At 58.5% G+C, this 23927-nt stretch overlaps 1 protein-coding gene across 1 annotated transcript; it reads right to left on the bottom strand.

Annotated features, from left to right (window-relative positions):
- Positions 1 to 10080: 10080 nt before the first annotated feature.
- METRNL (meteorin like, glial cell differentiation regulator) lies at positions 10081 to 22597 on the bottom strand. Its single transcript, XM_087826453.1, has 4 exons — positions 22386 to 22597; positions 17043 to 17428; positions 11663 to 11722; positions 10081 to 10798 (listed from the first exon to the last, which is right to left on the bottom strand). Exons 1-4 carry the CDS (start codon positions 22559 to 22561, stop codon positions 10485 to 10487), a joined length of 936 nt encoding a protein of 311 aa, XP_087682579.1. The 5' UTR covers positions 22562 to 22597; the 3' UTR covers positions 10081 to 10484.
- Positions 22598 to 23927: the final 1330 nt, after the last annotated feature.

Below are 23927 nucleotides of genomic sequence, written 5' to 3'. Positions count from 1 at the left end.
CGGGGGAAGGGGGGACCACATCCCTCTCACTCGGGCACCAGCATCTGCCTCTCCACACTCTGGGCCAACCCTTCTGGTCAGACAGGATGAGAGCAGCAAGGTGATCACTGGGTGTTATTTACAATCCAGGAGAAACATCCATCGAATGTACTCACAGCATATCCTAGGCACCATTAGCCTTCATTCGCAGTCACGGAAATCAGTCTGCATGACCTTAAATTTTAAAAATCAAGCCAGAAAATAGTAGATATGATGCAATCCTAATTTTGAAAAGCCTGAAAACATACCCGTGTGTGTAAGTGGAGAAATGCTGTGCACAGACCAGACAGGTCCTCCAGGGTCAGGAACAACGGGAACTTTCACTTTTATTTTTATAAGTAGAACAAGAGTCATTTTGTGATTTTAAAAAACAAGCCCCTCAAAGTCTGTTCTCAAAAGTGGTTTAAGGAGGAGTCCCGCCCACATCCCCTAACTCAGGGCAGGCCATGCCACACGTCGGGAGACACAGCACCAACACTGCAGGAGACTCACACGCCTGCACATGCCCTCACATGCCTGCACACACCCACTCATGCCCACACATGCATTCACACATCCACACAACTCTGCTCACACGCCCACATCCACATGCCCAAACACTCCCGCACACGCCTGCACACACCCGCTCATACCCAAACACACATGCACATGCCCATAAAGCTGGAGCTGTTCTAGCATCTCAGGGGCGAGGGAGGACCCCCTCTGAGGGTGCTCACAGGTTCCTCCTGGGGGCAGGTCCGGACTCCAGGATTCCCACTCTACCCCTAACAAGCACCACCGCCAGGTGCAGACCCCCTTGGCCTCTCCCCAAAGCCCCTTCTGCCAACCTTCTCCTGTCCAGGCCCATAACGCCTGTAGGTTCTTCTCTGGGTTCGGCTTTGGGAACTTTTGCTGCTGTCTTGCTACTGCCACTTCAGAGTTCTGCCTGGTCACACTCCTGAGACATGCAGATAAAAGCCTTCAAGATGAGGGCCCTGCTTAGCTCTCTCCAGGAGCACACCCCCACCTCCCTTTCCTCTTTCATCGCTCCAGGTGCCTGTCTCTCTCCCTCTTTTTCCTGAGCTCCAAGGGCCCTTCTGCTACCTCTGTAGCTTTCTAAATAAACTCTCCCTTAGAGCTTGAGTTCCTTAGCTCTGAATCCTTTCAAGTCAAACTCAAAAGCGAGGTTACTGAACCCAGATCCGGCCTAACTGGTCCCTCACGCCCGGTGCTGTTTTTCTGCTGCTAACATTTCGTTTCAACAGAAGAATATACAATATTCGCACATTGTTGTTCGTGGCAGCGTTACTCAGTCGCCAAAATGTGGAAGCAGCCCAAGCGTCCATGGATAGATGCATGGATGAACAAGTGTGGTCCATCTACACAACAAAACATTATTCAGCCTTAAAAAGGGAGGAAATTCTGAGACATCACAACATGGATAACACTTGAGGACGTTATGCTGAGTGAAAGAAGCCAGACACAAGAGGACAAATAGTATGTGATTTTACTCGTGTGAGCTCCTAGAACGGACAAAATCATAGAGACAGACAGTGAGGATGGTTGCCAGGGGCTGGGGGCCGGGAGCAGATAATGTTTGCTAGGGACAGAGTTTCAGTTGGAGACGAAGTCTGGAGAGGGTGGTGGTGGGGGCTGCTCAGCAGTTTGAATGTGCTCGTGCCGTTGAGCTGAGCACCTGAACATGGTCAAGATGGTCAGTTTTATGCTCCATGTGTTTTACCACAATACAAAATTATAATACATACATGCCCCCGTTGCGTGAACACACACTCGGAAACATGAAGTAAACAACTCTGAAAGAAATTCACCAAAATGTTAACGCGTCCGCTCTGGGCAGTGAGCTCCTGAGCTCCTGCCGCTTTCTGTGCTTGATGCTGGGCTGTGATTTCCAAGTTTTCTAAAAGGGGCCGGCAGCCCTTTCACAAGGAGCAGAAGTTATAAAACGCACATCCCCCCGCCCCCTGCCATTGGGCCTGCGCTGCTGGCCTCTGGCTCACACAATGGGGTCATTCAGCCCCTCTGCCCACGCTGGCACACACTCAGGCACTGGTTCCGCCCCCCACAAACCAGGCTGGACTGAGCACTGCCCTGCACCCTGCTGCCTCCCGGGGCTACAGTGGCCCCCACATCACGCTCACCCTGTGTCCAAGTATCCTGTCCCTGAGCCGCCCACACCTAGTCCCCTGGAGGACAGCGGTGGACGCCAGCCAGACTCTCCCATCTCCTGAAGGGCAAAACGCACTTCGTTGTCGCCTCAGGTCTCAGTAAAATAAACAGAGCTGGTGGCATCCACTAGGCTTATTGCTTGTATTCCCCAAACGCATAATTATCTCTCTACAAGGCACATTCTTGGTGCATCGCCATGCCTCAGTGCCAGGACCCCAGACTGTCTTCCTGCATTCCTGGGCTGTGACACCACCACCGGGCCGCTGTGCTCAGCCAGATGTGTGTGGAGCTGCTGTGGCGCCTGGCCCAGCTTGGGGCAGGGCCGGCACTGCAGGCGGGAGAGGCCATGGGGCAAGGGGGCTGCCCAAGTGCACCACCAGTCGGTTGGAGGTCCGAGAGCATGGCCTTGCACTTCCCGCCTGTGGCAGGACCCAGCCCCCTGATGGTCATTGTCCCTACAGCCTTGGGGTGACTGCCCTGTTTCCTGTTCTGCAGAGGGGAGGCCCCACTAAGTCTGAGGTCTGAGGGAGGCCAGCGGGACTGAGGAGGATCCTTCCTTCTGGCTCGGTGTGCGTGGCCACCCAGAGGCTCCGTAAGGCTGGGCCAGAGGGTAAAAACTCACTCCTCAGTCTGCGCCACCCTGCAGATTAGACACCTCTGGGCCAAGAGTCTGTCGGGACCAGCTGGGAAGGGATGACTTGACCCAACAAGTACATGGGGCGCCTGCCGGCCAAGCACCCCACTGAGGCAGATGGACATCACCCCAGGAGCCCCTGGAACAGCCTATCCCTGGGGCCTGGTGGCTGAGGCCATCTTCCTCTGAGCAGTGAGGAATCCGGGAGAGGGGAGGCCTTTCACGTGAAATTCACCAAGAGGGCCTTTAGAACAACTGATGGTTAAAGGGTCACTCAGGATCCATCACACCCATCATGTGCGTGGTAATTGTCCCGAACGCTGGATGACTCTAAGCTACACCCTCGGCTGGGTGGCCTTGAGTGAGCAGCTCATCCTCACCTGTAAAATGAGGATGACGATAGTGCATATCTTGTTGGGGGGTTGTGCCATCAAAAAAATGTCACTCCCCAGTGTATGCTGGGCACCAAACATTTCAGTCCTCATAGTAGAAGTCCGTTTGCACAAATGAAGCTCAGGAGGTCACGGGGTGTGTTGGGTCTGTTGGGGGAGACGGGGGCTGTAGCCCTCTGACCCACTACTTCCTGGGACGAGCAGCCCAGGCCAGCCCCCCCCCCCCCCAGCACCCATTCACTCTCCTTCCAAAACACCAGGTTGGTCCCTCTTTTCCCTGCTCAGAAGCCACCACGACAACCAAGCGAGAGAGGGTCCCACCATCAGGCACCAGGTGGGAGCAGCCAGGCGCAGCTCAGACACTGTTGGGCTGATCTTTCTGACGCCACGATCGGGGTTCGCTTTCCTTTCTTATTTTTCACTTTCCTGACCTTTCTGACTTGACTTTTGCGGCATGTTTTTCATGCTTGTTTGAGGTTATAAAGCCCTGTTGCTAAAACCCCTGTCCCTTCTCCTTAGCAAACCCTTCTCTGCTCCGTCAGCCAACCCAGAACCCCCACCTCAGCTCCATGAGAGAGCGGCCACCATACCGCCCTCCGAGAATCGCCCGACTCTCTCCGGCCCACCTCTCCCTCTGTCTGGGGCTTCTGCACAGCTGAGCCCACCTGTAACATTCCTCTTCTCCACAGGGCTCCCTAGAGGGGCAACAGGTGACGGCAAAGGAGGAAAACTGGGGCTGGTGAGAAATTTCATCCCACACCCCCCAGCCTCCTCTCCTCCGTGACTTGGACGTCCTGTATCACCAGTTACTGGGACCTGAGCCTTTTACCCTGGGCACCCAGGGGGAGCCCCCAAGCAGAGATGGAGGTTGCAGGACAGGGCATTGGAGGAGCACCTCTGTGTCCTGACAGATCCTCACACCAGCCCAGGTGGACCCATGAGGGGAGATGGAGACAAAGGGAACCCCACTCCCAGCAGGGGTTCCACCTCCTCCTTCTGTGTGGACTGCCATGCAGGTAGGGTGGGCAGTGAGGGGGCTCCAGCCCCAGGCCCGCTAACTGCACTGTGACTCCACAAACAGAGCAGGAGAAGGCAGGGGGTGTGGCCCCGGAGCCCCACCGGGCTCCCCAGCTAAGGACTCATCCTTCAGCTGTTTGAGTTTCAGCCAATGTTCACAAGACACCCCTATCCCCATGCCAGTCATCACTCAGCTCCTGCCCTGTGCAGTTTGGCAGGTCCCCCCACAAGGGCCGTGTGTCCTGTGCCTGCTCCCCAAAATGTCTCATGCTGGGCCTTGGGCGTCACCACTCAGATGAGGGACACAGAGACCTGCTTCCCTGCTGACCAGAGGGCCTGGGGCATCTGGGGGGGTTCATCCCTATCTCTCCTGCCCCCACCCACCTGGATGGGCTCATTCCCGGTGATCTGCAGCCAGCACAGGTGGAGGCCCCTCTCGGGTGGAGGGCAGTCGTCAGGATCCGGCTGCCAAGAGTGAGGAAGCAGCACATCTGAGGGCCGGACCTGCTCTGGCTTCTCACTGAACCCATAATCCCTTCAGGAAACACTGCAACCCTGGTTGGGCCTTTTCTACGTGGGTGGAGGCGGAAACGTGCCTCACGGGAGCCGGGGCCCTGGATGGAAGTGCTTCCACCTGGGGACTTGTGGAGGCGGCCCAGGGGAGGCACCCCATCTCCCTCGCCTGTGGAACTTTATGAGCTCATAACCCTAAGATGCTAATAGCTTGCACATGGGCAGCCAGCCTGTATCCCGCCTTTTCCCTCTGATTTGGTATCGAATGCTGCTGTAGGTGGGAGTTTGCTGGCTGGGGCTGGGAGCTGGTGAGGGACAGCAATCCCCTCCTTACACCCACGGGGTGGGGGGCAGAGGCCACATGGTTTTCGAAAAGTCTCTGTGTGGGCACAGAGGGGATGAAGAAGCCTTGTGGGCCTCTCCCCGTTTTCTTTGGAAAGACTGCCCTTCCAGTGCACTTGGTCCTCGGGGTCTCAGAGCCTTATAGGGAGACTGCTGGAGGGTGGGCAGGTCCGGGGCCAGAACTTGTGGAGCCTGGACCAGGGTCTGGACTTCCACCTGGGGACTTGTGGAGGCGGCCCAGGGGAGGAGCCCCAGCCAGGCTGTAGGCACCACACATGCCCACACACCTCTGAAGCCAGCCCCCGGCTCTCAGGATGCATCCGTGTTAGGAGGAGGGATTCAGTTCTCAGGATGTGGGGATTTTGTCAGCCCTCCAGGGAGCCACAGCTGTTGCACTGGCAGGACTTCCACCAGCAAGCACACACACCCCCCCTCGGCCCCCTGGACCCCCGTTGCCCGCATGGTACAGCCATGAAGAAAAGCCCAGAGCCACCTGCTGGCACTCCTGCAGTCATGCCTGGGCCCAGCCCCCTCAGGGATGGTCCTGTTTGGAGCCGCTGCCTTGATCCGTCCCCATATACCCCCCACCCCCTGCCCAGCATTCTGAGCGAAGGCCACGTCACATGGCTGTCATCTCAGGTTGTCATCTCAGGCTGCCAGCATGCTCCGAGCAAGTCCTGTCACATTACTGAGAGTGACAGGGAGAAGGCTCAGGAGTGTTTCAGCACATGCAAGACTCACAAGGGGCGGCCCACGAGGAAAAGGGTGCAGGGCACTGGGTAGAGGGGAACACAGGTGGGTCTAGTGGGGGGTGGCTGAGGCGGGTGGGCACCATTTGGGTGGGAGAACGCCAGAGCGGCGCCCTGCCACCCGGCCCGCCGTCTGCATCCAGAGGTTGACTCAGGACAGGCGAGCGGAGGTGTGGGCGGGAGCGCAGCAGCAGTTCCAGAAACCACACCTGAGGGCTGCAGCCACAGTAAGCTCAAAGGCAGCAGGCTACGGGGTGGCATTAGTCAGCAAAGAGAGGGGGGAAACACCCAGGGTGGGGAGGGTGGGACCCAGACAGGGAGGGACTTTGGGAGAGGCGGAGAGGTGGGAAAAGAGCTCAGTCCCTCACAAATCAGTGAGGGAAACCACACCAGCCCTGTAGTCCCCATCTATACGGATGGAGTCATGCTCCTAACTTTGAGATTCTGACGAAAGTTATGAGCTCGTTTCTAAAAATGCATGTAGACATGTAACAGTATTTTACACACTTTAGGGGAATTCACCAGCACCCAGTGCCACCCGGGGACCCTGCTGAGCCCCCTCAACCCCAGGTAAGCAGGTACACTGGTGTGTTCGTTTCCCACAAACTCATTGAGGTTGAAAACAGCAGCTTATTATGCACAGCTCCTGAGGTGTGAAGTAGGACACGGTCACACTGACCTAAAATCAAGGTGTCCCAGGGCTGGTTCCCCCTGGAGGCTCCGGGGAGAACCTGCTTGTTGCCCTTCAGACTCCTGGAGGCCGTGGCCCTTGCTTGGCTTGTGACCCCTTCCTCTACCTGCCTTAGCCAAGTCCTTTTCGGCTGTGCCCCTCTGGTCCTCCCTGTCTCCCTCTTGCTCTATTTCTAAGGACCCTGTGATAACAGGTGGCCACCAGAGGATCCAGAATAATCTCCCCATTTAGTGATTTTCATTCCCCTCTCCGACGTGAAGTGACATATTCACAGGGGCCAGGTCAGGACAAGAACATCTCTGGGGCTCACTATTCTGCCACTAACCTTGGACACAGGACAGTATCAGGTGACAGAAATGGACCACATACGTGAAGCATGGCCCACTGAGCAGGAATCAGGTGGTCAATAGGAGACCCTGTTCCTCGATCAGGTGGGCTGAGCAGTTTTCTCAGTGCTGACAGGAGGCAGATGGCCAGAGGGAGCCACTGCTGACTGTGTAAGTCACTGGGTGCTCTGTCTCTTTCCCTGGCTGGCCCAACCCTCCCCCCAGGCCTCCAAGTCACATCTGCTCCTCCCAGAAACCAGCCCCTAACCTCAGTCCTCAGGGCTCAAATTGCACCTCTCACCCACCCACGCTCTCCACCCCAGACCCACCTCACACCAGGATGAGTCACATCTGCGGGTGGCTGGGCTCCCCGAGGGTCCAAGTGCTGAAGCTGGAGCTGGAGCACAGCCCACAAGAGGCCAACTTAAGGTCCCCGGGCTGAGTGGGCGCCTATTGGGTGGGCCAGCCTGGCCTGGGCATCGGATAGGGTACTTGCCTAGGGGCCAGCTCACTGCAAGAAACCAGGACAGGAACACCCCATGCAGCCTTGAGGTTCCCTGGGTCCCAGTTGGCCTCACAGGTAGGTGTGGACCCCAGCCAGACCCTACTTGAGCACACACAGCCCACAGCTGTTGTTCGTCCCACTCCAGCTCCTCCAGACAGGTATCGTGATGCAGGAAACAAGACCCAGGGTCTGAGGAGATTCCCCCAGCTAGAGGTCACAGGGTTACTCTGACTCCTCAGGAGGTCAGGCTGGGGAGAGGGAGGTCGAGGGGAGAGGTGGGTGCCCCTGAGCATCAGGGTACAGGGTCCTGAGTCCTTGGGGTGTCCAGACCAGCAGGAGGTCAGGGCCCAGGTCTCCAGGGGGGGGGGGGCAGAGAAGTGGAGAGGAAGAGAAAGCACCCAGGCTTCACCTCCTCCCAGCACAGAAGAGTGGTCATTAAACAGGAGGGGGCTGCCTGCAGTGTCACAGGCTGCAGGGAGCTCAGAAAATGTTTTTTTCCTGATTTTAACGCCATGGACCAAACTGGGGCTCTTTTCACCAGCATGTGTTACGAAGGGGTCTCCAGTGCCGCTGAAGCCAGGAGGATAAGGACCCCCTTAGAACCTGCCAGGTGGAGGGATTTTGGGGGTCATGCTGGGGCCTTGGCCCACCTCTGCAGTGTCTGAGACCTGCAGTGAGCTGGGGAAATGCAGAGGTGAAATCAGTGAGGTCTCATTCCCAAGTCTCGCAGTGAAGAGGAAGCAGGGAAACTATTGTGTTGGGAGGCCTGGGCTTGCTGCTTCCAGCAGGAGGGACGGAGGTGGAAGGATGGCTGCGCCTCCCCTTAAACCTCTTCTTGGAGCCACAGGAGGGTCTATCCCAAACAGTGGCTGGGCTGACTGAAACCAAGCCCGCAGAGCAGAGCGACTGGTCAGCAGAAGAATCTCTAGAGACCCTCCAAGGGCTTCGCCTGGTCCCTCAGGGCTCCACAATATTGGGGCTTCCCCGAGGACAGTGTGGGGAGACTGGCACATGCCCACATGATGCTCTGGGCAGCAAGAGGGCATCGGCATAGGAGCTCTGTGCCCCATACCAAGCATCCCCGGACCGCTGGGGGGTGTTGTGCTGGGTACTAAGTTCATAGGCCATGGAGAGTGAGGCTGTGTGCCAGGCACCCACCTGCCTGAGGGCACCCACTGAGGGCTGGACCCTCAGTGTCAAGCCCCAGCCCAGGCAAAGGCCCACACTTCCTCACCAGTCCCCCCTGCAGACTGTCCCCCATGGAGAAAATGCTGCTGTGCACCTGACATGGGCCACGGGGTCAGGACCTGGTAGATCCCATCATCCCCGCACCAGCCCCGAAACTGAAACCCGACATTCCGGTTCTGCAGCCTCCGCTGCCCTGCAGGCCTCTGGTGTCAGAGTCAGTGGGGTGGAGCCAGGAGCCAGCACAGAAAACCCCAAGCCCCCGAGCACAGCCCAGGAGCAGGTCAGCCCTCCCAGCTCCGGCCAGACACACCTGCTGCTGTCACACTCATCCTCCAGGCATAACCCATCAGTTACTAGCTACGGTCGGACCTGTTCCTGTCACCAACCAGCTGCTTCAGGTCATTGCCCTGCTTCTTGTGCTTCCTGTGGTGCAGGTGTCGAGCACCTGCTTCTTGTTGTGACCTGCAGGGGCTCACAGGCCTGTGCCAGCACACGCCTGGGCCAGAGCACACCTGAGCTGGCTCACACCTGAACCAAGGCACACCTGTCTATATACATGTGAGCCAGGGCACACCTGTGTTGGCTCACACCTGTGCCAGAGCACATCTGAGCCGCCACACGGTGTGCCTGAGCCTTCAGTGCAACTGGCTCACTGACCACTGTGGGCCTCTCCCAGGTTGCCCTTCAGTCTCCACAGTTGCTGAGAAATCACCTGATTTCACAGCTGAGGACATAGGCCCAGGTCTGATTACTTAACACCCCAGTGACCCTGTACTGGGGTAAATAGTGTCCCCCAAAATCTATCCAGAAACTCAATGTGAACTTATCTGGAAATGGGTTTTGCAGATATAATCGAGTTGAGGTCACTGGGGTGGGCCCTTGTCCAGTGACTGGTGTCTTTATAAGAAGAGGGAAATGTAGACACAGGACACAGAGAGGAGAAGGCCCTGTGACAATAGAAGCGAGGTTGGAAAGATGTGTCCACAGGCCAAGGAATGCCAAAGATTGTTGTAGCCACTAGAAGCTGGAAAAGACAGGCAGACGCCTACCCTGGAGCCTTGGAGGGAGTGTGAGCCTCCATAGCATCAGAAAATGTCAAAAAAGCCCCCAGTTGTGGTCATTTGTTATGGCAGCCACAGGACACTAACCCATCCTTGAGAATATGGGGTAACTGACTGCAGCACAGACCAGGCCCTGGGTGTCCAGAGGCTTGTTGTGGGCGCAGGCATTTAGGGGAAGTTGGGTCAAAGGGCAGGACCTGGGTTAACAGGAAGGAGGGGCATCTGGCTGAGGCCAGCGCATCTCCTGGATTGTAAGGGTAACAAGGCCCTTAGAGGGGCCCATGTGAAGCCCTGATGCCAGGGCCAGGAATCCCTGGAGAAGCGTACTGACCAGGCAAAGGCCTCATGTCCGCGCCCAGCTCAGAGCTGCACACACCAGCCTGGCCGAGGACGCTGGTCATCGCCCCATCAGTCACTGGTATTCATTCCCTGGAAGGAGGCAGCCTGCAGCCCCAAATGAGCACAACTGGCAAAGCACATTCTTTAAAAAGCAAAAACAAAATGAAAAATAAAACAAGTATTTGGCTCCATAAATCTCCATGGTAAGAAACAACTTTGAATGGTACCCAAGCTTTGCACAAAGCCTGGGGTTCGGGTTCGCCTGGGCTAGGGCCAGCACTTCCCCCAAACACCAGGCAATGGCAATGACTTCAGGTGTTTTTGAAAACTGGCTTGAAATGGCACACAAAGGCAAAGGGGTTTGTTGCCTATGGACATTTCTTTTTTAAAAAAAAATATAATAACTTAGTTTGCATTTTACAGCATTTCCAATCAATCGGTCAGGGACTCCTCGGCCAAAACCTTGTGCGTCAGACTCTGCGTGAGCACCGGGCATCCACCCTAGATTCGGTCACCCTGCAGTCACTCCACACCCATCTCGCAGGGGTTCAGCCCCCTCTCCTCTGCGTCCCTGTACATCCTTTGGAAGTCCTCAAGGCGCGGGGCGCAGCCCAACCGAGCCTCCCCAAAGTGCATGTGTCCGGTGAAGAGAAACTCGCCATGCCCGGGCCTCACGCCGCACTCAAGCAGGGTGGCGATGCGCCCCCGCCAGCCACCCCCAGGCACAGGCTGGAACACCTTGCTCTTCTGCCGGTAGAGCCGGCTCACGTGCAGGTGGATGGCCGACTCCTGCCGCTCGGGTTCGTGGGTGACATTCTGGATGGTGCCTCGGACCACTGCAGAGGGAAGGATATGGGGTCAGCGAGGTCGGCAGGGATGCCCGCTGAACAAACAGCACGTGTCCGGCTGCCAGCGAGCAGGCGCTGGAACAGAGCCGACCCGATCTCTGCATTCCAGAAATTCTCATTAAAGAGGACAATGCCTGTGTGCAAGGTTGCCTGGGGTGGTCCCCGCCGACTCTGCTTTATCAGGGGAGATGTCTTCTACCAAGGGCCAGCCACACAAGTGGGAGAACACAGAAGAAAGAAACCACTTTGTGCGTCAGCTTTTCAAGTTAGGACAAAAAAAGTAGCCACAGTTAACACACAAGATCTGTATCAAGATTTTGGGAAGCTCAGGGGAGGAAGGAGGCAGGAAGGACAGGGCAGAGCAGGGGGATTCAACAGGTCCTGCCCTCACGGACCCAGAAAGAAGCCTGCAGTTCCACACGTAACTGCCCTCGGGGTGGCTGCCATGGCAGCTGTGACAGCTGTGACAGCTGCCATCCTCTGCCTGAGCTGAGTCCCTGCCCTCAGCCCTGGGACCCACCAGGGCCTGGAACTCCCACTGTGGCACCTGCGGGGGGCCTGGCGGAGGGTGAGGTTTTGAGGTGAGGCTTCAAGAGCGATGACCTCATATGCAAAGTGGGAAAATATGCACTCATCACCTTAAACAGGAATCCCCAGCCCTCTCCCTGCCGTGCACTTAGGTCCCCTCCCCGGGGCTGGAGCCACACTGGTGCAGCCCAATGACCGATGGAAGAGGGGCACCAACCCCAGTGTGTTCACAGCCTCCCCACCACGGAGTTCAGGGACAGTGCCGAAAGGTTCTCTGGGTCCAGGTGGGGCGCCCTCCCCGTGGTGGGAACCGTGGGCACTCACCAAAGTCACTGGTGCAGACTGCCAAGAGCACCTCCGTGTCGCTGCAGGGACGGCATGGGGCTGCAAGGAGAACGGGAGGAGCAGCGTCAGGCAGGGTCGTGGGCATGCATGGACATAAACCTGCCCCGTGGCGTGGGCACTGCCACACTGGACAACACTCTGCAGGTGCTCTGATTTCTGGCAGCAGGTGTCCGCCCTGCACCTCTGCCACCCAGGCACCAGAGACAACGCGACCTTGGCGTGTGGGCTGGGGGCTGCCTGCAGGGGACCCCAGGCCCACCACACAATACAGGGCAGGCCTGTCCCTACTCACATGAAATCACTCTTCCATGCCCATCACCAATGCAAACCAGCCGACCTGAGCGGAGTCCTGTCTCCCCTACACCAGCCTGGCCCAGAGCTACCATCACTCTGCCTCTGCAACCACACCCCAAAACGCCAGGGCTGTCCATTCACACATCGCCTGATGCCCAGCGTCCCCACCTGCTGCCTCTATTCCACAGGGAGTCAAGGCTCTGCCCGGAAGGACTCATGAGGCTACAACTCTACAGGCATCAGCGAACAAGGGCTGTGTTCACCTGCTGTGGCCCTGGGGCCCTCCTAGGTCCCCTTCCACAGACCCCACCTAGCCTTGGGACCAGGTGACCGTCTCTAAACACCTCCAAACGCCTTTCAGAGCAAGCCCAGTCATAGAATCCCCTCTCAGACCCCCTACCTGGGTGGGGCTGGCTTCCTCCAACCAAACAGGACTTCACAAAGCCCTGCTCCCCCAGCCCTTCATCCTCCTGCCTCAGGTGGGCACAAGGTCTCAGAAAGGTTCAGGGATAGGGGAGGCAGAAACCTGAGGCTCTGGTGACTCCACCACGGACGATGCCTCCTTTACTTGGCAGTGGGTTTGGGAAAATACAACTTGTTACTCAACTCTTATATTGCACATTTCAAGCCCTCTCCCTCACCTATTTCGAGTTTCTAAGTTTTGACACAAATTCTCTTAACTCCACAGAAATTTTATGTATGAAATCTCACCAGGACAAGCCTCCCGTGTGACCCTTTCATTTTCTAAAGGCCCCAGAGCGTCCCTGGCATTGGTACTTGCTGGGCCTAGATGAAACTAATCCTGTCTGCATGCCTGGCTGGCTGCCCTCACAGCCCCTGAGCAGGGCTGAGCAGTCACCTGCCCAGGAGCTGCCAGACCCCACCAGGAGCATTAGTGACTTGGGGGCCTCGGAAGACCAGGCAAGGCACAGACAAGCAGCAGCAGAGAGAGGCCTCCAGGGCCTGGGACATGTGTGGATCATGGGGTCTGGCACACAGGGTCTCTTGACAGCCTGGGGGTGGACGTGAGTGTCCAAAGCACTGGTGCTGCCGTCCTGCCGCACCCCCCCCCCCCCCCGGGGCAGGGTGGATGCAGCCTCCCAGTCCAGCTCAGCAAGGCCTGACTCACAGGCCCGCCCACTACCTGGGCTCCTATTAAGTTATCAGGAAAAGCAGCAGCGGCAGAACAAGACCGGCCTGTTGACGCACTGGAAGCCCAGTCCAGCCCATCATCGGAGCAGGTGCCTCCCCACCCAGTTCCGAATCCCAAGCTCTCTGCCCATCTGTGACCTCTGTTTACACAGGTGGACCCCCGGTCTCAAGGCCTCTCTTCAGAAAGAGGGTGGCAAGCCCTGGCTGGGTGGCTCAACTGGCTGGAACGCCATCCTGTACACCAAAAGGTTTCAGGTTTGATCCCCAGTCGGGTGCTTAGAGGAGGCAACTAATTGACGTTTCTCTCTCACATTGATGTTTCTCTCTCTCCCCCCCCCTTCCTCTCTCTCTAAAATCAATAAAACATGTCCTAGGGTGAGGATTGAAAAAGAGGGTGGCAACAAGGGGGTCCCCCATCCCTCTCATCCCTGGGGGCCTGCTGCCCACTCTGGGCCAGAGGGAGGCACAGCATGGTGGGCGTGATGACAAAGGGGCACCTGGCACCACCAGCTCTGAGGGGCTCATGTCCCCCTGGCTTAATTCTGGCCTGTGAGCAAGGGGCACAGAGCAAAGGTGACTTCCCATCCTGGTCGGCATCCCCAGAGCCCACGGTATCAGAGGACTCAACCTAGGGTCCCTCTGCAGGTCGGGGGGTGTCCTCAGCAGCTGTTCCCACAAGAAGGCAGGTCAGTGAGCCAAGCTCACGGCAACCACAGTCCACCCTCAGGCTCCCCTTGGGGGCCAGGTGTGCAGTGAGTGGGTCAAGCGCAGGTGGGTGGGAGGTGATGGTCTGTGCAAGTTCTCCAGAAGCACGTCTCAGGTTCTGAGCCAGCTGAGAGAGGCCAGGAGCACCACCCCCAGAGGTAGCAGTCAGGGGCCAATAGGCCCAGGCCACATGCTGTGTGATCAGACCCCAAGCCTGGGCACACGTGACCCATCTTAGAGCTGTGCCCTCTCCTAGGGTCATGGGCCCTGGGACCTCGGCTGAGAGCAAAGGACAGAGATGGAGACCAACCATCTTAGGCGCTCTACCCTGGCTCACTCCCAGCCCCACTGCAGAAGGTATGGGAACCCCAGTGGCCCTGGGGGAAGGTGGGCAGCAGCCTCCAGACTCTCCCACCAGAAGCCTCAATGAGCTGATACCATCAACAGCTGAGCTAATAAAGCTCCACCCGGGAGACTTCCCTCTTATAATTCTGAGCTTTACAAAGCGTAGGTCACCTTTGTGGAAAATCCAGTCTGTGGACGCCAAGAGAAGCAATCTGGAAACAATTATTAATCGGAGTTGGGCTCATAAAGGCTGTGGAATGCACTGGTTTCAGACGCATCCAATCTCTTTTCCTTATGGGGAGACGGGGAGGGGTGGCCAACGGGCTGGTTGGAATTCTGGCCCTGTCTCATGGAGAAGGGAGGACTGGGGTGTGGACGTCCCAAGAAGATTACTCTGGAATGTGCACAAAATAACAGGGTGAGGGGGACAGGCCAGGGGCCAGGCAGGGACCCCAGTAAGGACGTAGGGACCCTGGTGATGTTGGCAGGTGCAGGAAGGAGGGAGTGGGCAGGTGCGTTCTGTCAGGACCTCACCATTCAAGGGGTTTGCAAGTGGTCAGACGAACCCTGGTCATGACTGCCCACAAGGACGACCGGGTGACATACACAATTTCTAAAGAGAAAACCATATGTGTGGACTCCCCCCAGGTCAGCTGGTAATTGGTGGTAGATGCAGCATTTTAAACGGGGGTGAAGAGAAGGGAGAAACCAGACTGTTGTGACGTGGCCAGAGCGTGGCTGGAATGTGGCCAGTGTTTGCTGAGACCAAGCTGGAGCTGCCGGCTAAGGTTCTGGAGCTGCCTCCAATGATCCCAACAACCTCCAAGCTCACCCAGAGCCCCAGGCCCCAGATGACCTGCCCTAGCTGGTCACCAGCGTCTCCTCCTGTCCTGCACCCTCTCGACCTTTTCCTCCCCAGGAAGGTCACACCCTTCCACCCCAAAATGGGTAAGGCAAAAAATAATCACACAATAATTACAGAGGCCAGAGAAGCCACTGGTGCAGGAAATATACAATCCTTGCAAAAATACAAAGTTCTCTCCTTTTCTGTCTCCACTCCCACTGGGCTGGGGTCACCGCCTCCCTGCCCGGCAGTCTGTGCCTGTCTAGGGGCTACCTGCCTCTCCATTCTTGGCTACTGGTGTGTCTCGGTTTATCGAGGAAGCTGACTTCGCAACCCAAGCAGACACGAGGCTGACACGCTTGCTGTAAACACTCCCAGCCGAACCCTCAGGAGCTGCAGTGGGCGGGCGCAGCTCACATACGCCTCCTGCCAGGACTCCAGCCCGGGAGTCTCTTCCTCTCAAGCCAGCACAAACGAGCACTTGTGACTCGTCAGTGGGGATGAGGCAGGTGCTCACCTCCGAGTGACATGACGGGCTCCGGTGTCATCAAGGCCCTGGGCGGTGGCAGCCAGGGCCAGAACAGGACAGAGTTGGGAGCCACACTTTCTTCTGAGAGCCGCCTGGCCCGGGGACATCAGGGCCGCCAGATGGCCAGCGCCGGCATTCCACATTTCCTACCCATTCCCCGGGCATTAAAGGCTTAGGGGCCCGTGCCCTGATGAAAGGCAAACACCCCTCGGAGAAGGGGCACCAACCTACCCCAGATCCCTGCTGCCCTCCTCACCCTCAGGAAGGGGAGGTGCTGGGCCCAGCTCCCAGAGCCCTGGGTGCCTCAGTCCCCATCCCAGGTTCTGACAGTTGCTGCCCCAGATACCGGCCACTGGGCAGACGAACACACGCCCACCATCTGCAGGGCACCGTGGCCCTGAGCACCCAGAGTTAAGCAGACATCCCAGGGCCAGGTGGGCCTGTGTCGAGGGTAACAATGGAACCCCTGACACTCCCCTCACGGACCTGGCCGCCCCGGCCAGCTCAGGCCCTCCTCCCTGCAACCCCTCAGGAACCCAGGGCAGCTCAGCCACCAACCCCACAGGCCTCTCCCAAGCTCACTCACTGTGCCTGGGGCCTGAGGGGCACAGCCCTGCCCCCGGGAGGAGAAGACAACCTGAGCACTGGCCCCGGGCTTGGAGTCGTCCAGGTTGTGACCAGAAACTCCAGCCTGTGCCACGAGTGTTCAGGTGTGCAGCTGTAAAACTTACGCCCCCAGCCTGCAGGGACCACAGGGCGAAGGTGGAACAAAGCTCCAGCCAGGACAGAACATGTGACCAGCAGCCAGAAGTCTGACATTTAGTCAGTAAAAGGAATGACAACAAGTTCCCAACATCTGCTCCAGTCAACGGGCTACCACCACAGTCAGAAACGTTGAATTTGGTGACCGGTTTTTTCCTGATTTCGAGTTTACCTTGAGGGCCCCTGGAGCAAGCCTCCTCACAGTGATCAAGACAAAGGCTGCAGCCGATGCCAAAAACCTCGGCTAGTTCCTGGGTCAGGAGAAATGTCGGGGCAGTCTGATTGGTAGCAGCACCCACTTCAGCTCATAATTAGTCCGTGGAAGAGGAGCATATCAGGGAGCGAGGGCCTGTCACAGCTCCGGCCTACAGCCATTCTCGGGGACGCTGTTACCCTCCGGAAACACAATCCTGGGAGACGCATGTTTTGCAAGGTCCAAACAAGAACTTTGCAGAATGCTGACAACACACCTTACGTCCAACACCCACGACACCGCACAGGTGCCCCGCAGGGGGGCCCATCTGCTGGCACCGTGGCCGCCCTCAGACGCCTATGGGGCTACCTAGGCAGACCCACCAGGTCTGAAGCACACACCTGAGGAGCTTCAACAGAGGCTGGGCTGAGGAGGGGCGGAAGAAAATCAGAGAAATCTGGCAAATGAGAAGGACCAGGGCTGCAGGAGGGGAGTGGCCCGGGAGCCCACACCACCAAACCCAGGCATCACTCACCTGACAGAGCATGCAGGTCCGACCCAGCACGCCGGCTGCTCAGCTCATACTGGAAGCCGGTAGTCCTCCTGCTGATGTCCTGCTGGGGCGTTGCCTCCACGAACAGGCCACCCTGCTCGAAGCTGAAGCAGCGCACCTGGCCGGGCCCACGGTCCCCATCCCGGAACAGCAGTTTCAGCGCTCCAGTTTTTTCCAAATAAATATTGGCCCCGGAGGAGTCTCTGAGGGGCTTGATGCACAGAGTCAGGTGTCGGGAGGGCGAGAAGATGTTGGGCCGAAGGTTGACGCTGAGAGCCCCAGTCGGGTACATCCACTCCACGGCGCCTGTGGAGCAGCGCAGGTACACCTGCTCCACCTCCTTCCGGTGGGCCTCGTGCGTCAGCCCGCTGCGGAGGGAGACAGCGTGAGCCAGGGTCCTACCCCGGCAGGCCAGCACCACCTCCACCCCGAAGCACTGGCCGCTCCCAGGGAGGGGCAGCCTGAGCTCTGATACGTGCAGCTGGAATTTCGCCCCCAGACCCTCCCCACACCTGGATGCTCAGTGTCTGCTGGCCTGCTAGGCTGCACCAGCAGGTGCCCCAGTTCTCAGGGTTTCCCTGAGTTGGAGAGGCTGATGGGTGCAGTGCAGGTGAAAACCAAGGAAAGGATAGATCTTCCAAAATATAATCAAGGAAACACCAGGAGGACTTTGGCACCAGCGCAAGTTCCAGACGACCAAGCCAGGGCTGGGAAATGATGGTGGTTCCCACCGAGCGTGAAGGACAGAGCCAGCTCGGACAACGGCAGGTGCCACCAGGGGCGCACAAGCATAAAAGTCCCTCGCTCCAGAGAGTAGCTCAAGAACCAATGAGGAATGTTAGCCATTTGGAGGCTGGAGGCCATAGCTGGGTTTTCTTTTAGCGCCTCACAGTCAGGCATACGTTCTGTCTTTTCCTCACTGCTTTTTCACTCATTTGCAAACCCGAAGGCCCTCCATTGATGATCAAATGTCAGCAAAGATGAAAGTAAGGTGAAAGTCCTCCCCAGGGGATGGACAGAGGGAAGCTGGGAGAAGCCAAAGGTTAGCTACACCTCATCTTCCCAACGGGAATTTCTAGAGAAGCAAGTTAATTCCACTCCTAATAGATGCCGAACAGGAAAGAATGGAGTATGCTACACTCTTGGTGCGACAGGTCTTGAGTAAAGTCATTACACTATGTTTTCAAGAAATTGAAACCATCAAAAATGTTAAAGTTTCTTTCCCCTACTTCAAATTTTAATGTCTATGTCAGCTTGTGCAAATGGTTACATCATAACTGCCAAGCAGCCCTGGAACTCAACCTGTGACTTCAACTAAGTGTTTTCTTACAGAAATTTGGTTCTGCAGGTTCACCCACATTCTTGGGATTTTTACATGGAATAAACAAAGCCACAGTGTGTTACCAGAAACCCTGTCTGCAGAGGAGAAAACACAGAACATATGGTTTGCATTTACTGTTGGTGACTCATGCTCCGGGCTCCAAAAAAACCTCACTTTTCATACGACGGCCAGCTGCAGTCTGGGGCTGCACAGTCATCCTGCAGACCACATCAGGGGGAGGTGTCAAGGAGGTGAACCCCTCCTAACTCTGCTCCCTGCCCCTCACGCCCTGGGTCATGAGCAGCTAGCCCAGCCTCAGATGCCTACCAGGGCTGCGTGCACACGGAACAGACTTAGAAATTACAGTCAAATAAAACTCATACAAGCTCATCTGACACACATGTGGGGATGGGCATAATTATAATGCTGTATGAAAAATTAGACTAAATGGTGAGTGGCTGCCACAGATCATTTTAATCAGCTCTGCTCTTATGCAGCCAAAACAAACTTTATCATAGTGTCCCTTCTCTCCAATCTTCAGCCTCAAGGGGCAGTTGGACACTTGCCCCATGCCCAGGCACCAATTCTCAATTCTCTCTACAACAAAAACTGTTCTGTCCAAAGCTTCACATCTCTCTCAGTGGGGCAAGCTGGGCCCTGGGGGTCCGGGGAGTGAGGAACTCACACCAGAGGCTTTGGATCCCTCACTAAGTCACCTTAACTCAACAGTGGAGGGGGAAATAGGGAGGGCCACCCTCCACCCACATCTCAGGCAGGGGCAGAGGAAACCCTCTCGGGGCTGCCCAGGGGAGGCAGACCTGGGTCTGGGGGCTGCTGACTCCCAGCCTGTATATATGACCATGTACATTTCATGGGATGCAACCTGGCTCTGGTTAGTCATAAGTCATTCTCAACTAAGAGAACTAGGAAAAAAATTAAGGTGGACAGGCAAGAAGTACGGCTCCCCTTTACTTCACCCTTTAATTAGCATCCTCACTGGCCCACAGAGGAGGGTCTGCACCCATCTCCTGGCATACAGGGCTCTGCCCAGCCTGCTAACGCACCGAGATCACCAGGAATCCATGAGGCACTCAACACAGAGTGTTCACACTAGTGTCAGTCGCATGTGGCATGTGAGACCCCCATTTGGACAAACGCCTACTCAGTCCTCCAGTCTCTCAGCCTGGGACCCACTGGCTCTTTCAACAAGGTTGAGGAATCCTGGCCTGTCTGGTTCCTTCCAGAAAATACAGCCACACTGCTCACTTCCACACTTTCAGCATCACAGCAAACCTGAAAAAAACTTCTATTTATGCAAAGTGCCTGGAGGTGCAAAAATGCACCATGTCCGAATGGTCACTGATGATGGCATATCACAATATTCACATGATATGCAAGTGACATGCTAACCAGGAAAAAAAAAAAAGCAACTGTTTTCTGACGTGATGGGTCAGCAGCAGGCTGCAGAGAAACTGTGGCTCTCTTCAACCTTAGGGAGTGAGAAAACGGAAGGCTGGTTTGACCTTGGGGTTTTTGAACCGAGTTAATGCACTTTCCTTTTTTTAAAAAAGAGTTGGCAAGCGTCACTGCCCAGATGGACACACCTGTGGAGCACCTTTATGGAAAAGACAGCAGATCCCGCGTTGACATGGGGACTTTCCGAAGGAGTCGGTTGGAGTGGTGGCAGCAGGGCCCACACCACTCACCCCCACAGCCTGGCTCAAACCCTGAGTCACCAGAAGGAAATTACGGGCTCTTGTTTACTAAGAAAGGAAGAGTTTCAGGCCAAGCCCCAGGCAGGAGAGACAGCCCAGGTGTGACGTACCTGCAGGGCCCGGCCCGAGCAGTCGCTCACCTTTATGACCACTGCCTAATAAACATGGGGCACTGTCCTGCCCATGAAAAGGGGCCACTAACTTCAAAACCACCTACTTAGTTCAGCTGGTCAGAGCACCGTCCGGATACACCAAGGTTCAGGCTCAACCCCTCGTCAGGTCACATACAAAAGTCAACCAGTGATGCAGGAATGAGTGGAGCAACCAATTGATGTTCCCCTCTCTCTCTCTCTCTCTCTCTCTCTCTCTAAAAATCAATAAAAACAAAACAGAACAAAACAACGCCTACTTCAGTGCTTGGAAACACATTTCAGCCTGTGAACTGTGAGTGCCCAATGTCATAAAGAGCAACTCCCTCCCTATCAGGGGATCAGAATCCACCGCACTTCAGGCGAGCACCACCCTGTGCTGTCTTTACAACAACTCATAAAAGTCGTAAAGGTTACAGTCAGCAGGCAAACCAGCACACCCAGCTCCCCAGCAAGTAGCACACTGATCACCGGGGGCAGCAATCACAGCTCCACAGGGGCTCATACTCCAGGAATGTGGCCGGCCAGCTTCTCTCCAGATCCCACCTGATGGCTCTGCAGGGGCCTCTACCTTTGGGCTCAGTGGAAGAGCTGGGGGGAGTCAGTAACCCGGTACTTTAGCAATGAAGGAGGGAGAGGGGCTGCAGGTAAGTGCCTCGGCTTCTCCAGGTAGATGAAGGATGCACGGGAATGCAAAGGTGAAGGAGGCTCCTCTTCCCACTGCAAACACCTGCTGGGTCCGGGAGCTGGTTGGCCCCTGACCAGCCCTCACTCACAACTGCCTCTGGGCTCAGCCCCCTCCAGGCGAGAGTGTTAGCTCCCCCTCTGGAAACTCAGGCTCAGGAGGTGGGACTGAATTACTGCGTTTGATCTGAAGCAGGACACCCCGAGGCCTCAGCTTGGGGGTGCACTGATTCATTCAGCAGAGGCTGCAAAGAGGGAGTTTAATTACTAGCACGAGGGATAGCGCTGCCCCAGCAGAGGGTGTCAGAGTCAGAGGCTCCCAGCCAGCTCCGTGCTGGCGCCAGCAATCTACAGGCCAAGCCTCCCCCGGGGGCCAGCCGGCCCCTGCGCCCTTCCCTGCTCCGCTGTGACGTAGGGGCCGGGCTGGGCTGCAGCCTCGGGACCCCAGGACCTTCGCTCTAGGAGGGGGAAAGGGAGGGAGAAGGGGCCAGGTAATTGCTGGTGTCCGCAGAGAGCCGGTCCCTAAGCACCACCGTCACCAGCGGCCGCCCCGCCGGCGCGGAGCCGCGCACCGGCCCAGCCCGGCCTCCGCAGAAAGCCGTCCCCGCTCGGATGAACCCGCTGAAGCTTAGAAACCACGAGGTGCCTGCAGCGGGCTCCTCCACTCCGACAGGCCGGCGTTGCTGGGGCCCGCTCCCGGACGCCGGCCCCGCGCTCGGAGCTGCGCGTCGCGCGCACAAACTCCCGAGTCGGCAACTTCCAGCCGCGCCCCGGGCCGGCGGCTTCTGCCCCGAGCGGCCGCGCCCGGGCCCCGCGGCGCTCCCCGCGGCTCGCGCTCCGCTCCGGTCACACTTCAGTTTGTAGAAAAGTCCTCGGCCGCGCGGAGGGACGAAGGGGGGTCGCCCAGCCCGGCGCGCGCCAGCAAGGGCGGCCTGACCTTCACGGGCAGGGCGGGTGCTCGGCCAGGTCCGCACTCGGACCCGCGCACAGGTCTCCGCCCACCCGGGCCCGGTCTGCACGGCGGTCCGAGCCGCCGCCCCTCCCGCGGACCTGCCGTCCCTTCCCGCTCGGCCCTGGGCGCAGGCCCGGCGCCTCGGCCCGGGGCGCGCACCTCCTCGCGGCGGACGGGGGCCAGGAAGGGCCGGAGGACCGATCCCCGCCCGCGGGGCCAGGGGCCAAGGCTCTTGGGGCCCGGAGTGGAGACCGGCGCGACCGGGTGCGCGGCGAGCTAGCTGCCGGGTCCGGGCGCACCCGCGGCGCAGCAGGCGCGCCTCCCCCGGGCGTCCTCGGACTGGGGACCCGGGAGCCGCGGGCTCTTTTGTTCTGGCACGGGGGGCGGAGGCGGGGGGCGGCCCTCGGCCCGGAGGGGACCCCCGAGTCCCCGCGCGCCAGCCCGCCGGGAGGGGAGGGAGGGGAGGGCACGGCCCCGCGCCCGGGCCGCTCCGCGCGGACTCACCTCCCCTTCCAGCTGCACAGGTCGCTGGAGTACTGCGCGCCCGCGCCGCCCAGCAGCAGGGCCAGCAGCGCGGCCAGCGGCAGGAGGAGCGGCAGCGGCGGGCCGGGGCCCGGGGAGGGGGCCCGTGGCCACAGCCGACCCGCGCGCCCCCCGGCCTCCCGCGCTGCGCCCCGCATGCTCCGGGTCCCGCTCCGCGCCGATCCCGCGTGCGCGCCCACTGAGCAGACCCTCGGGTCGCTCGGCCGGGCTCCGAGTCCAGGCGGGTCACGTCGCGCGCCCCCCGCGCGCCCGGCGCGGCCGCCCGCCCATTGCGACCGCTGGAGCCGCGGGAGCCTCCGGAGCAGCGCAGAGCTACGCGCCCGCCGCCGCCGAGCTCTGAAGTCGGCGAGTCAGCAGCCCGGGTCCCGGCTCAGCTGGGGGGCGGTGCCCGCCCGGCCGCCCCGCCCCGCCCCGCGCGCCCGCCCGCGGCCCCGCCGGAACCCCGCCCCGCGCGCCGCTCGGGGTGCCCGGGAGCCGGGCGGCGGAGGCCAGGGCGCGCGGCTCGTCGGGGGCGCCCGGCGCCGGGGTGCGTGGTCCCGGGCGGGGCGGGGCGGGGCGGGGCGGCTGGAAGAAGGTCCGGAGAGGAAGCGCCGGCGGGGAAGCGGAGTCCGAGCCGAGGGGAGCGGGCGGCGGCGCGTCCCTGCCCGCGCGGTGCGGGGGTGGAAACCCGAGGCCCCGTGTGTGCGGACCCCGCCCGGCGCCTGGGCCGCGGTGTCACGCGGCGCGGACGGAGCCCGAGTGGCCGCTGGGCTGGAGGGGCGCGGGCCGAGGCAGTTTCAGGGGACCGGCCTGAGCCCGTCAGGGGTGTTCCTGGCACCCGGCCTCCGCAGTGCTGAGTGTACTTTCTGGAGGTTCAGATTCCACCCCGTCCTGGCCGTGGGGGAGGGGAGGCCAGCTGTGGCGGAGATGCGTGGGCGCGCTGCTGAGCATGCGTGGCCTCGGGGCACCGGCCCCACGGAAAGCCCGCGGGTTGGGGCCCGGCCGCCTGGCCTGTCACCCCTGCGCGCTGGACCCCCACTGACTACTCCCGCGATGGGGGGGCCTCTTCATTTTAGGGCTTGGCAGCGTCCTGGCCTCTGTACTCTAGGTCTCTGATTTTCAGTGTTTTTCATCTCAGGGCACACATAAACTAATTACTAAAATTCTGCAGCACACCAAAAAATACATTTTTGGCCAATCTGTCAAAAATACATATAGATAATTTGGATTCATTCACACCAGGCGGCTATTGTGTTGGCTGTTGCCATTTTTAAATTTGACAATCTAAGTATTGTTTTAAAACTTCTTGCCGCACACCTGTTGAAAATCACTGCTTTAGATGTCAGTAGATTCCCCAGCCTGCCCCCCAGGTTTGACAACTCAGACTGTCTCCAGATACTGCCAAAAGCCACCCCCCAGGTGCAAAATCTTCCACCTTGAGACCCTGCTCTAGAAGGACCCAGCATGGCGAGCACAGTGTGGTGAGAAGGACCCAGCATGGTGAGCACAGGCTTCTTCACCAGG

This window comes from Miniopterus natalensis, chromosome 17 (assembly GCF_054644295.1).
Source record: "Miniopterus natalensis isolate mMinNat1 chromosome 17, mMinNat1.hap1, whole genome shotgun sequence".
In the NCBI taxonomy this organism is placed as follows: domain Eukaryota; kingdom Metazoa; phylum Chordata; class Mammalia; order Chiroptera; family Miniopteridae; genus Miniopterus; species Miniopterus natalensis.
This window is presented reverse-complemented; position numbering and strand designations above follow the sequence as displayed.